A 14,571-nucleotide genomic window follows, 5' to 3' on the forward strand; every position below is an offset into this window, starting at 1 on the left:
GGCCTCAGGCACTGACTCTTCATCAGCCTTGTTCATCTCTTCCTGGCCCAGCCCAAAGCCTGGAATCTGCTGGGGTTCGCTCCCCTTGGTGCTCTTGCTAAGGGAGCTTGATATTCTTTCTTGAAGACTTCATCGAGAGGCGTCTTGGGGAGGGGACTGCTCCTTTGGGGAGGAGCCTGAGTCGGGCTGAATCACGGTCCCGCGGCTGGGCATATTTCAGCTCCCAGGCCAAGGACTTACCCTCCAGAACCCCGAACCATGATGGAGCTGAGGGGCAGCAGGCTGTCAAGGAGAAGCTCTCCTCCAGCCATGGCCCTGTGCCTTGCCCCACTCCTGCTCCTGCTTTGTGCCGTGTGTGGCGGCACGGGGGATAAATGGGAACCCGGCATCCAAGGCTGCACGCAGGCGCCGAACGTGTCAGTGCTGGGGGCGCTGCCAGGAAGCGGCTGGGACAACCTGCGGAACGTGGAGCTGGGGCTGGTGCTGTGGCACAACTATTCACAGTGTCACACCACGCACGACGGCGAGTACCTGATCCCAGACCACGTGTACGTGGTGCCGTGGCGGGAGAGCGTGGTGGAGCTCATGGACAAGTGGCTCAGTCACACGGACACCTGGGCGGCCTCCATCAACGCCGAGGTGTCCTATCTCCCTATGCTCAATGGCAAGTTCTCCTCCGACTTCCAGAACGTCAAGAAGCACGACTTGGAGCACGAGACGGTCACGACCAGGGTGCAGGTCCGCCATAACATCTCCTCCGTGAAGGCCCCGGAGATCCCCAACTTACACCCTGCCTTTTGGCAGCATCTGGTGACCATCAGCGATCACCTGGAGAACAATGAGACCCGCAAGGCCGAGTACCTGGCGGAGATGCTGGTGCTTCGGTTCGGCACGCACGTCCTCACGCACGTGGATGTGGGGGCCAGCTTGGTGCAGGAGGACCAGGTGAAGCGGGCCCTGATGAGCGATAAGGCCATCGAGAAGACCAGCATCTCGCTCGCCGCCTCCGCCGTGTTTTTCAAAGTGGTCAACGTCGGGGCCTCGGCCTCCTGGCAGGAGCAGAGCCAGCACTTCCAGGACTACAGGCAGAGCACGTTGTCCCCCAAGACGCGCAGCTACGGGGGCAGCCCCTTCTACCCCGGCATCACGCTGCAGTCCTGGCAGGACAGCATTGGCAAACGGCTGGTGGCCATCGGCGGGTCGGGCCTGCCCCTGCCGACGCTGATCAAGCCCGAGGCGCTGCCGGAGCCCGCGGTGCACCGCGTGGCGGGCGCCATGCACGCGGCCATCTCCCGCTACTACGCGGTCAACGTGCATCCCGGCTGCCTGCGGCGCGGGTCGCCCGACTTCAACCCACAGGCCAACGTGGACGACGGCTCGTGTGACGCCGGCGGCCGCACCAACTTCAGCTTCGGCGGCGTCTTCCAGGAGTGTGAGGCCGTGTCCGGGGAGGACATCGAGAACCTATGTCAAAACTATCACGTCGCGAACCCGCTCACGGGCAGCACCTCGTGCCCGGCCAGCTACACGTCCAGCACCCTGCACAGAGAGCTGAAGACGTCGACGCAGGCCCACCCCGAGTGCAAGAGACAGTGCAGGAGCTGCAATCTGTTTTCAGAGTGCTGCGATGACGTGTGCACCACGCGCGTGGTCAAGAGCGTGGTGCGCCTGGTCACCTCCTGGTGCGTGCCCGCCCAGACCGCCATGCCCGTCGCTTCCGGCTTCCTCTTCGGAGGCCTCTACAGCTCTGGCAAACCAAACCCGCAATGGGTTTGATCTGGATCAAATATTGGCTTCTATTATTCCTCGTGCCTCAGTTTAGTCCTCTATAAAATGGAGTTAGCATGTTAAATGCCCTGGTTATTTGAGACGATTAAACAAGCTAATGGATACAAAACGCTATGGAACAGCCTGGACTTTCTAAATGTGAAATCTATCACATTAACACTCGGGGTCTGATTTACCGCTGCTTTCAGAGTAGGACCCCCAAATCAAATCAGATAGACCTGGGCTCAAGTCCCAGCACAGCTGCTTACCGGCTCTGTGACCACAGGCAAATTGCCTCACCTCTCTGAGAACTAATCTCATATATAAAATGGAGATTATCGTATGACTAATGTCATAAGTAGTTACAAGGATTAAATGAGATAATGCAAGGAAATCCCTTAGGACTGTGTCTGACCTGTCATCGTGAGCTGTCGCGGTGTGGAGATAATTCTGGCGGTGATGTACTGTGATGTGTGGAGGCCGGCAGTAGCAGAGTGCTGGGTACACAAAGATGAATGACTCACAGCTGAGTGGGTCAGACACCCAGAAAATGTAAATTATTCATTGTGAAAACATCACAGAGCATCAAACAAAACATTATGAGAAAATAAATGAGGGACACAAATTCTAACTGGGAGGGAGCTGTCACGGCTCCTGAGATGGGATCGGACTAGGCTCAGCCAGGCGCATTTTCAGATTTCTTCCATTCTGGCCTGGGAGGACCCTTTCTACAGCGACTGAATGGTCTCAATTCATTTCCTGAAATAGCCCCAAATTATATGACACTGAGCTCCCCTGCCGAGAGAGAGAAGAGGTGGAAATTAGGGTATAATGGAAGGTTTGGGCATGATATACAAAAAAAGGAAGGCAGAACAGATCACCCTATAAGTCCAAATCTGGACTCTTGTCACTACCGAAAGGAGGCACTATTAATCATTATATAGAACATCTCGACCAGAACATATGTCACTCCACTTCCATAGGTGACTGTTTGCCGTTGGGCTGACCCACCTCGTCACCCTGATCTCCAGCTAGCTGGTCCCCATGACACACACACCCAGTGTGTTGCACACATGGATCTCCACGTCCAGTCAGTTCCTGGCTGGGCTTCTGCCTATTGAGAAATCGTACTCATCAATCAAGACTGAGTTCCATTGCCACCTCCCCACAAAATACATTTTAATTTACCCCCTTCTCTCCCTACCTTCACACGCACCTTCATTCTCCAGGAAGAATTCAGCTCTGTCTCTTTAGCAGCATGTTACTATGAGGGTGTTGCTTTGCGTGAATTCTTTACCCAGCTTGACCATGAGCTCTTTGAGTGGGAAAAGGATGGTGTTGTGCTCATCGTAGTTATTTCTACAGCTCAGCAGCAGGCAGAACATCTGAGACATTCTACAAGTTCCCCGAATGGAAGAAAATCAGAAGAGGCCTTGTGAGGCCCCAGGTGGTAAGACCCAGCTACCAAATCCTTTTAGGGTATCTGCCCTTCTTGGATTCTCAAATGTATTATTATTTCATTAATAAACCAGCTTTAAGCCTTGTTTTTCCCATTCTAAGTGCTTGAATAAATACTCAGATGAATAAAACTCAGTTTTCATCGTCTCAAAATATTCTAGGTAAGTAGACAGCTAAAAATAAAAGGGGTGGGAAAGGGGGAGGTGACAGCCTGGTGTGATTGCCCAGTCCTCACATTCATTTGAGAGCTCTGAGTAACAGTGGGGGGGTAGGGGGGGAAGGAGGGGAGGCTGCGGAAACTGATCCCAGCTGTCGCGATATTGCACACTGTCTTCTCCTGGAACAGGCTTCTCTTGGACAACTGGGTTGTTGCTACCTTGTGGACACTGTAAGTCATGTAAAACAAAGAGGTGTTCCTCTTTCTTTTGACTTCTAGAAAGCTTAGACCCAAATTTTGGCCCCTTCTCCAACATTTTTGTTGCTAAACATGATTTTAGTTCTAACTTTTCTGCCTTTGCATTCCCTCTTTATTGACTCATTTTTTCAAAAATTTATCTTACAAGTATGTATTTGCACAAAGCACCATATATAGACATATATGGGTGTGTGTGTATATATATATATTTTAATAAAGAGAAATGAATATAGAGCTGAGGCATTGTGGAAGGAGACTTACAAGGAAAGGCCTGGTAAACCTCAGAGCCCCTCCTTATCTCAGCCACAATCTCATATCTCTAGGCTTAGGCTTGGTCCAAACCCATCTTTTCTAGTGATTGTTCTCTGTACTTCCTAGAGAGGAACTGTCGTAAACCCAGATAGTCCTGGGTATCCTGAAAATTTAACAATGAAAACTAATTTTATATTTAATTGATGGGTTTTTTAAAAAGCAAGTTAGGGGTGTAAATAGAAGTGAGGTGTGTATATATTATAAAAATAATGTGTCTCAACATCAAACGGTTGGGAATCAGTAAATTATAGACAGACAAATCAGCAAGGTTGGGAGCTCAAAATTCAGACTGGGGTTCAAGGAAAATCTTCTAAACTTCATAGTTTGGGGAGTCCAAGATAGAGAGAGTAGGAGGTAAGAAAGGCAAGGCATTTACATCATTCATTCATTCATTCATTCATTCATTATGGGCTCCTAAGAGGAATGACCCTTTCCAAAGTGTTGAAGATAAAAAACACTGAAGGAGGAATTATAGCAAACAATCTTTGTGACCTTGAGTTAGGCAAAGATTTTTAGATATGACACCAAAAGAACAAGTTAATAAATTGGACTTTGAAGGAAACCAGAATATGTCACCCCAAAATATGCTCTTTGACATACAAATTATTTTGAGCAAAACACAATTAAGAGGCAGCAAACACACCAAAAAGCTCCCCCTTTTCTGCCTAAAGGAAAGCTATAAATTCTACTTTTACTGAAGACAGACTTTTATCAACCTAGAAATGACATCAAAGGAATCTGTAAACAAACCTTATTCCTTTAGTTTACTTATGTTTCCATAGTTGGCCGCCCTCGGAAGCCTAAGCTTTCCTTTCTCCTGTCGTTTCTCTACAAATATATTCTTTGTTGAAGATGCTATAAAGGCTGGAAAAATAAGCCACCATTTTGAGTTACTGTTGGTTCTGGTTTCTCCTGCACGATGTGCACTGCATGCCTTAATAAACTTCTTTTCTCTTGTTATACTGTCTTTTTTTATTGAAGAGTCCCAGCTGAAAACCTAAATGAGTAAAGGTAAAGTTCTGCCTCCCCTACAACTTCATCAAAATTTAAAACTGGGCTGAGAGAAGGACTCAAAGCTCTGAAACATAATATTTATATGAATATGAGGTCAGCACACATGGCTCACGGGCTAGGCACTTGTTTTTGTAAATAAAGTTTTATTGGAACACAGCCACACTCATTGGCTTATTATCATATTATCTCTCACTGCTTCCATGTTACAGTGGCAGAGTTGAATAGGTACAACAGAGGTCTTGCAGCACACGAGCCTAAAATATCTACTATTTGGCTTCTGAAATAGTTTGTAAACCCTTCATATGAAGCACACTGTCCATCGGAAGCCAAGATGTGTTCATTCTTTCAAGACTATGGTAACCAAGTGGGGACTGAGACTGCCAGACTGCCCCTCTACCACTGTCCAGTTCCCTCCAGCCTGGAGCAGCTGGCTCCTAGAATCCAGATTGCCTCCAGCGTACCCCAGCGTGTCATACAAACATCATCATTTCTGTGAAAAAGGTTGGGAAGAATTTATCTAAAGCAGTAATCACTCTCCCAGGACATACTACCTTCCATTCCCTTTATCACTATCTTTACCTGCCTCCATCCCGTCATTCAGGTGACATTTGGTGAGCATCTACATTATGCCAAGGAAGACATAGCCCCAGCCTTCAATGGAGCCCACACTTTAGCATGAGAGAGGCATGCACACAAATATGCAATGTGCTAAGTCATGTAATAGTAATGCAAAGAAAAAGGTTGGCTTGTACACCCAAATACCTCAGTCTGAACACCAGCTTTGCCAGTTCTCTGTTCTGCAACTTTGGGTGAGTCATTTAACCTTTCTGAGTTTCAGCTCTTTTCTCTATCAAGTGACAATGAGAGTAACATCAAGTGCAATGGGGCGTTGTGAGGATTAAGTAAGCGGCTAAATGCAGGGCATCTAGTTCAGCATCAGAACTCAAAATTATTATCAATCTCAGTAGCAGTGGTAGTAATAGTTGTCAGTAGTAGAAGCAATAGTGATAGTAGAGGTTGTATAAGCTACAAGTCACAGCAAAGAGAAGAGAGCAGTGAAATGGGTGTTTATTGATCAGGGATGTTTTCACAAAGTGACATGTGATCTGAATCTTGAAGCCAGAACAGCAGTTAGTCATGTGGAGGGGGAGATGAGGGTACAGAGAGAATACAATGAAAACCTTCTTGGCAGATGGAAATTTGCCCAAGATAAGAGATGGAGAGTGGGTCTCTTGATATGCCTTAGATCTGCTAAAGTTCTGGTGACTGTCAGAATGAGAGGGGGCTCTGCCCTTGGATTTGGACAAAAGGACCCTTCGAGTTCCCTTTAGGACTAAGGCAGAAGAACTGCCCTACCCCTCATGATTTTTCTTTATCTTTCTTTTCCTTTCCTTTTTCTCATGGTGTCTTTTATGCTGACTTGAAGAGGGTCACTGATCTAAAACCTCAAATGCTTTCTCATTGCTTATAGAATGAATCTAAAGTCCTTAGCATGTTTTCAAGGTCCTTATGATTGAACCCCAACCTTCCTGTCCGGCTTCATTCCCAGTCACTCAGCTCCCCACTTCTCCCTCCATGTTTCCTTCTCCGCTTTCGACTCAACATATTTCAAACCCGGCTTGCAATCTCCTCTGCTACCCCCATCCCGGTTCCCCGTTTTGTGTTTCCTGCCTAAGTTATTCACTATTATACTAGCTGGGAGGGGGTCTTTTTGGTTCCTTCCTCTTTCTAAAACTCACAATCTTTCTCCCGAAGTTTTCAAACCAAATCCTCCATCATGATGTTCAGAGCTGTCTTCTTTTCTCCATTCCCACTGTCACTTTTAATTCGGGTTCTCCATTATCTGGGTGTTTTGCTTCTGGTCTTGTCCCCATAAACCCATCTGTGCACAGCGGCTTAAGTGCTCCCTTAAAAAATGTAAACCCAATCGTGTCGCTTGACTGCTTAAATTTTTCCAATGGTTTCTCTTTGCAGTGCTGATATCCATTAGCCAAAGACCACCAGGACAATGCCTACAGTCGAACAAAGTTGGGTTTACTGGTTTGTTGCAATGAGGGAGACAGCACATCGTGGGGGACATTGGGGTACCCCAATAAGAAAGTATTAACAGGGATTTGTTATAGGATTTTATCTTGGTTAGGTTTGGGAATAATTACAAGCTGGTCTGAGGCTCACAGCCAGTTAGCCTAAGCAACCTAAACAATAGAATAATATTAGAATTATTATAGAATAGTATAGTAGAATAGAACAGAATAGCATAATAATCACACACAAAGTTACCTTGAGACCATGATAAATGAAACAAAACAAGCCCACTTCATAATTTTGTCTAATCACAGACAAAAGCAAGGTCACTGTGCCACCCACAAAATACTCAGTCATGGAATCGGCCCCACCTTCTGACAGCATGTAATCTAGAGCAAATCTCTGCTTCCTTAGGCCCTCCCCCAGATCATCCAACCAAAGCTAAATCCTGTAATAATTTCTATCTAACACTCTGTTACTGAGATGCCCTGTGGCTTCCTATGGCAGGTGTTCTTCCTCACTGACACAAGTAATAAACTCACCTGTTTAACTACAGGTGCACATTTGGCCTTCTGCCAATTCCTTGAAGACAGGACGCTCATTCAGGGTTTTGCGCTTATCAGTTCCCTCTGACTGTAATACTTTACTCTCAGATCTATTTCTCGTCATTCAGATTGCAGGGGAAAATAAACCACTCGAGAGAGGACTTTATGGTCCCTAATCCTAAGTAATTCTACCATATTACCTTTTTTACTCCCTACATAATTTGTATCGCTCTGTACATTATATTATTGCGCATTGACTGTTTTCCCCCAACAGAATGCGAATTTTAAAAGGTCAGCGACTATGTTATGCTCACTGTTGTATCCCAGTGCCTCTAACATTTCCATGAATAACTGTACATATCTTACCTTGAGCACAATAGCATCTTCTTAATGGATCGCTCTACCTCCAGCCTCTTTCGCCTCCAATACAGCTCTTACATAGCTGTCTGGATAGTTTTCCTAAAACAAAGGGCAGAAGCTAACATCATTCATCTTCAAAAATCTTTCATAGATTCTCTCTTGAAAGCATCATCACCTCACTCCTCTAATCTTGCCTGAGTGTCGATCAGTGTGAACATTACCGAACATGCCACATCTTCAACCTCTATTGAACAAACTCCAAAAGAGTCTGGAGACTGTGGCTGGAAATGAATGATAAAGATTTATTCACGGGTCTTAGAGTTTGCAAACTGGGAACACAGCTAGACAAACCCCCAAAAGTGTTCTGAAACAGAAAGAAAAGAGTTCTTACAGTAAAAAGTGAATTCTTGAGGAGGCTTAAAAAAAATTTTTTTTTTTTTTCTACCAGACTTTCAATCTTTAGCTTCCTATTTTGCCAAACACTTCGTCAAAAAGTTATTAAATACTTTCAAATATCTTGTCAGATTTCAGGCTGAGTCAAATAGTAAATCTTTCTGGCACGATTAAGCAATTCCACAGACTCAAGAGTCATTTCTTCTGATGGCCAAGAGAAAGAAGTGACAGCCTGCAGGCAAACTGTCACAGGCAGGCGAACTGTCAAGCCAAGCCCTTAGGGCACAGGCAGCAATAGCAATCCCTGGGAGAGAGAAGACGAATATCCAGTCATATAGCCTTGTGTTGTAGGTATCTCTTATATCTGTAATTTTCCATTAGCCTATTACAGGAGATTCTTGCTTTTAATTATCTGCTCAAATGAGCAAAGTTTCTTTTAGGATACTTTTAGAGCTGTTTTTTCTTTTTAGAGTTATTTTGACTTTTGGAAACTTCTGCAAATCGAAGAATGTATTATTCCATTGTGCCTAGAGAGGTTTGGAATTCATTGACTAAAGGAGGGCCCTGGCAGTAGAAACATGGGTTCTTTTACTAGCAGACATATTTCTTAAGTTTTAGAAAGACGTGCTTTTTCAATACAGTACAAAACATATTCATTTTTCAACACAGCACAAAACATATTCATTAACAGACCCAAATTTATCTTTTAGTTTCTCTGTTCTAAGAAGTCAAAAGCAGATAAACTTAGACTTCTTTAACAATTAATGTTTCAGTAGTTTACTTAATTTGGAAATGGTGTAGATACTCAAATGAGTTTAACTTGACTCATCATTTAACTTCTCTTAGCAAAACTCTAAGGTTTCAAGTTACCAAACGATTTGGGGTAACTATTTAAGTAGATGTACCATAAAACATAAATAATGCTGAAAAATTTACCTAAAAACTTTGAATCCCATCTACAGTTATTTATTTTACTTGTTCTCAACAATTATATTTAGGTTACTTATGAAAATTTTATCTTACCGAGTTATTTTCTTGCTGACAACATTTGCAACGTAGATAACATGAACTTATTTGACTAATAAACACAGATAAAATAAAAGTATTATACTTAATTCTGATCATTCTAAAGGTATTTAACCAAAACAAACTCAAAACAGTTTTCACATCAAGTATTTTCTCAGATCGTGTGATCTGGAAAAACATTTTGGGTTAGCTTCTATTATATCTTTGAGAATTGTTTGCATAAGTACTTAATTCCGTTAAGGCAATTCCACAGGGATCTTTTGCAAATCAGCAATACCATCTAAAGGTAGAAAATACCACACAACACAAATGAACATATAGACAGATGCAAACAGATAATTTCATTTTTAAAATTTCAGCCATGAGACAGATACAATAAGGCAAATATCCACTAATTTACAACAGTTGGAATAAGTTAAGTTTATTCATGCAGATGTCTAATGTGTTTTCTTATTAATATTTGTGGAGAAGATAATTAAGATTTGTTATTTATCTTTACTAAGGAGCCTTGGAATCAGACCAGCTGTTGGTCCTTTAAAAAAACAAACTTTTTTTTCTTCAGTTTGAAGAATTGAGGATGGTAAAGGTAGGTGGGCTTTGAGCTGCTTCTAGAGCTGCATTTCTGGTTTTGCAAAGATTTATAGGATAAGAATAATTGCTCCAATTCCCCCAAAGAATTGGGCTGTAACTTAAGTGACATCATAGGTCGAGTATATCTTCCTAATTTGCCTCCTTCCCTCTGGGTACATAGTTTTATTTTAGCTTTGAGGACAAGGTTTTAAATAGAATTTTTTTTTCTATCGGGCTTTGAATCCTTAGCTTCCAATAGTGCCAAACGCTGAAGCAAAAAGTTATTAAACACTTTCAAATATTTTGTCAGATTTCAGGCTGGGTCAAACAGTAAATATTTCTGGCACTATTAAATAATTCCACAGACTCAAGAGGGTGCGCAGATTATGACCTTCCAGAGTCATTTCTTCTGATGACCGAAAGAAAGAAGTGACAGTTGCAAATGGAATTGTTTTTTATTTCTTTTTATGAAAATTCATTGTTAGTATATAGGAACATTATGGATTTTTGTACATTGATTTTGTATTCTGAAACTTTACAATATTCGTTTATTATTTCCAATAGTTTTTTAGTAGAGCCTTTAGGGTTCTCTATATAAGAATTAAGTCATCTGCAAAAAGTGACAATTTTTTAGTTTATTAGGAATAAGCCTAATGAAGCATTTGGAGAACTTATACACTAAAAACTATAAGACATTATTAAAAGAAATTTAAGAAGACACAAAGAAATGGAAAGTTATCTCATGTTCATGGATTGAATTAATCAACATAGTTAAAAAGACCTTATCGAAGGCAGTATACAGATTTAATGCAATTCCCATCAAAATTCCAATGGCATTCTTTAAAGAAATAGAACAAAAAATAATCATCAGATTTGTACGAAAGCACAAAAGACCCTGAATTGCCAAAGCGATCTTGAGTAAAAAGAACAAACAAGGCCAGAGCTATCACTCTGTTTGACTTCAAATTGTACTACAAAGCAACAATAATCAAAACAGCATGATATTGGCAGAAAAACAGACACACAGCCCAATGGACCAGAATTGAGAGTCCAGAACTAAACCCCACATATACATGAACAAATAATTTTTGACAAAGGAACCAAAAACATACAGTGGAGAAAGAAAAGCCTCTTCAATAAACGGTGCTGGGAAAATTAAAAAGCCACATGCAAAAGAATTAAATCAGCCTGCAATCTATCACTATGCCCAAAATTAACTCAAAATGAATCGAAGACCTGAATAGAAGACCTGAAACAATAAACAGCACAGAAGAAAACATAGGTATTAAACTCATGGACCTTGGATTTAGAGAGGATTTTATGAATTTGACCTCAAGGCAAGGGAAGTAAAAGCAAAAATAAATAAATGGGACTATATCAAACTAAAAAGTTTCTGCACAGCAAAAGAAACCATCAACTACACAAAGAGGTGACCAACTGAACGGGAGAAGATATTTGTCAACAATGCCTCTGATAAAGGGCTAATATCAAAAATATACAAAGTACTCATACAACTCAACGACAAACAAAACAAGAAATCCAATTAAAAAATGGGCAGAGGCTCTAAACAGACAGGAGCTCTCATACACTGCTGGTGGGAATGTAAACTGGTACAGCCACTATGGAAAACAGTACGGAATTTCCTCAAAAAACTTCAAATAGAAGTACCATATGACCCAGAAATTCTTTTTATGAGCATTTACTCTCCAAACTTGAAAACATTGATCCACAAAGATATATGTGGAAAACATTTATCCACAAAGATATATTTACTCTCCAAACTTGAAAACATTGATCCACAAAGATACATGTACCCTGATGTTCATAGGAGCATTGTTCACAGTGGCCAAGACGTGGAAACAACCCATGTCCTTAGATAGATGATGGATAAAGAAGATGTGGTACATATATACAGTGGAATATTATTCAGCCATGAGAAAAGATGAAATACTGCCATTTGTGACAATATGGATGGATCTTGAAATTACCATGCTAAGCGAAATAAGTCAGACAGAACAAATTGAGAACCATATGATTTAATTCATATGTGGGGATATAAAACTAAAAGTAACAGACAAACATGACAGAGACTCATGGACATTGACAGTGGATTAGTGGTTATCAGAGAGAATTGGGGGAGGGGACATTAGTGAGGGGTAAGAAGGGTCAAATATTTGGTGGAGGAAGGAAACTTAACTTTGGGTAGTGAAAACACAATGAGCTATATCTATAATGTATTATTGAATTGTACACTTGAAACCTATTTCATTTTATTAACCAATGTCACCCCAATGATTTTAATAAATTAAAAAAAGAAAAATGAAAGCTTGCATGTCCAAGGCAGGTAAAAAGTCACGTCAGGCCCTTGGGGCACAGGCAGCAATAGCAATCCCTGGGGGAGAGAAGATAAATAACCAATTCGTCACAAGGTCTTGTGTTTTATGTATCTTATTATATCTTTAAATTTCCATTAGCCTATTACAGGAGATTCTTGCTTTTAATTATCTGCTCAGATGATCAAAATATCTTTTAGAATCATTTTAGAGCTTTTTTTTTCTTTTTAGAGTTTTTTGGACTTTTAGAAGCTTCTGCAAATCAAAGAATGTATTTTTCCATTTTGCCCAGAGAGGTCTGGAATTCCTTATCTAAAGGAGGGCCCTGGAGGTAGACTTAAAACAAAGTTTTTCCTTAATGGTCATTCGAGTTTTCAATTATTTTGGTTCAAATGGTCCATTTTATTTAAAAGGCAGAAGAAGAGAAACCAAACTGTTTGTACATATAACTAGCTAGAGTTACTGTAAAAGAAACTTTTGGGGACATCTAGAGGGTGAAGATCCCATCCATGTCAAAGATAAATTCTCCTGACAGCTGGCACAGCTGGACAAAAAGGACCAGAGATATGTCAACCGGAAGCCCCAGGTAGTTTGTTTAAATAGATACTGGTGTAGGAGATCTGCAAGCTCACTAGTTAGCGGGAAGCTGAGCCTGGACAGCAGGATTATAGGATTTACGCCTGGTCCTCCCCTACGAAGTCTCTCATTAATCAGCAAAGGAGTTTCAGAAAAAGTAAGTTCAGAATTTTTGTTTGTTTGTTTCGTTCAGAATTTGCTTTAGTCAGCTTCAAATTTGTTTCTTGAAGGGAGGCACTCTTCGAACCATTTAATTTCTTAGGGGCCTCTAAATAGCAATTCAAAAAGTGCTTCTCATTCAGCTTATTTAAGATATCTAAGATTTGCTCACTGGGCAAGTAAATATCCTAATTTTGGAATCTCGAAAGATACCCAGGGTGGCCGGTGTAATACCAAATTGTGCTTCTTATCAGAAGTCTATCAAGACAAATATTTAGCAGATGGACCATAAATCCAGCTGGCATTGCAGAAAGGGGTTGTCTCCCCAGAACAGACTTAGACAAAGGGTGACCCATGACAAAAACCAGTGTCAGAGGCCCAGAGAATAAAACCTCTGCACCTCAACTAAGGAGAGGGATTTGGAACCAAGAAAACTCACCATGGATCTTGGAGCCGTCAGGGGGACGACAGAGTCCAAAGGGCTCAAGCAGCCCCCTTGCTCGTACCTGACGGCAGCCCCGAATTAAAGCGGAGTGTTCTTCAGGTTCCATGACCCTGACACCACATATGTGAAAGGGACTCAAAGAGTTCCAAGGTTTTGGCTAGAAATAAAGGATAAAGACTTATTCACAGGTCTTAGAGTTTGCAAACTGGAACACAGCTAGGCAAAAACCCAGAAGAAAGAAAACTAAAGAGTTCTTATAGTAAAAGGTGAATTCCTGAGAATCATCAGACCTGCATTCTTAGCCCTAGGACTGGTCCAGGGTGGTTATCGGACAGCTGTCAGCCAGTCTGGATGAAGGACGCCAGGTGGTCTAGAGAATGCGCGCCAGGAGATCTGGTCATGTCTGGTGGTTTGGACGATGGATACCAGATCGTCTGGTGAGTCCTTCAGGGAGTAATCAGAGGGTTACCTGGAGGTCTGGTGTATGTCCAGATGTGCATTTCGGCATTGTCACAGGACTAGAAATTTCAAAAAGTTTAAGTTCCCAGACTAGTCATATCGAGAATAGAATCTTTCCTCCTGCCTCAGTCTTCATAATGTTAATAATTTTAGCATCTTGGTTCAAGTGAGTGCATTTTATATATTCCCTATCTTTACTCTTTGCTTGCTTTCAGGAGCCAAGCCTTGACAGGTGCTGTCTCTTCTACCCAAAAATGTTCTTCCACACTCTTCCTCTTTATTTGTTTTTCCCCCCTGAAGGCAAAATCCTAGTCATTTTCCAAAGCCTAGCTCACGAAGTGCCTCTGATGAGCGGCTCTGTCCAAAGCTTCCTTCCACTGGGCTCTTATAGCCTTCCGTTGTGCTCGCGGGACTACTAACCCCACTTCTGTCACAGCCGGTCATATAACTGTTGTCTTTCTCAGGAGACCACGAGTGTTTCCAGGGCGTGGAGCTCCCAGCTCTCTGGGCCTCTGTTTCTTCAGCTGTAAAATAAGAATCCGCCTGTCTACCTCCTAATGTTCCTGTGAAGCATAAATGAACGCACGTAACGCAATTAGATCGTGGACTGGCAGAGCGTAAACACCATCTACATGTTTGCTATCATTAATAGTCCTTTCTGTATCCTTAGTTCTGAACCAGAGTTGGTGTCAGTTTGTACTGCTTTGAGTAAGC

General features: G+C 42.2%; 1 protein-coding gene across 1 annotated transcript; it reads left to right on the forward strand.

The window, feature by feature from the left end:
* Nucleotides 1–258: 258 nt before the first annotated feature.
* LOC102896719 (macrophage-expressed gene 1 protein) lies at nt 259–3,206 on the forward strand. The gene is made up of 2 exons (XM_006918795.2): nt 259–1,770; nt 3,069–3,206. Exons 1-2 carry the CDS (start codon nt 259–261, stop codon nt 3,204–3,206), a joined length of 1,650 nt encoding a protein of 549 aa, XP_006918857.2.
* The last annotated feature ends 11,365 nt before the right edge of the window (nt 3,207–14,571 follow it).

The sequence above is a fragment of the Pteropus alecto genome, unplaced genomic scaffold (assembly GCF_000325575.1).
Source record: "Pteropus alecto unplaced genomic scaffold, ASM32557v1 scaffold668, whole genome shotgun sequence".
NCBI classification, from domain to species: Eukaryota; Metazoa; Chordata; class Mammalia; order Chiroptera; family Pteropodidae; genus Pteropus; species Pteropus alecto.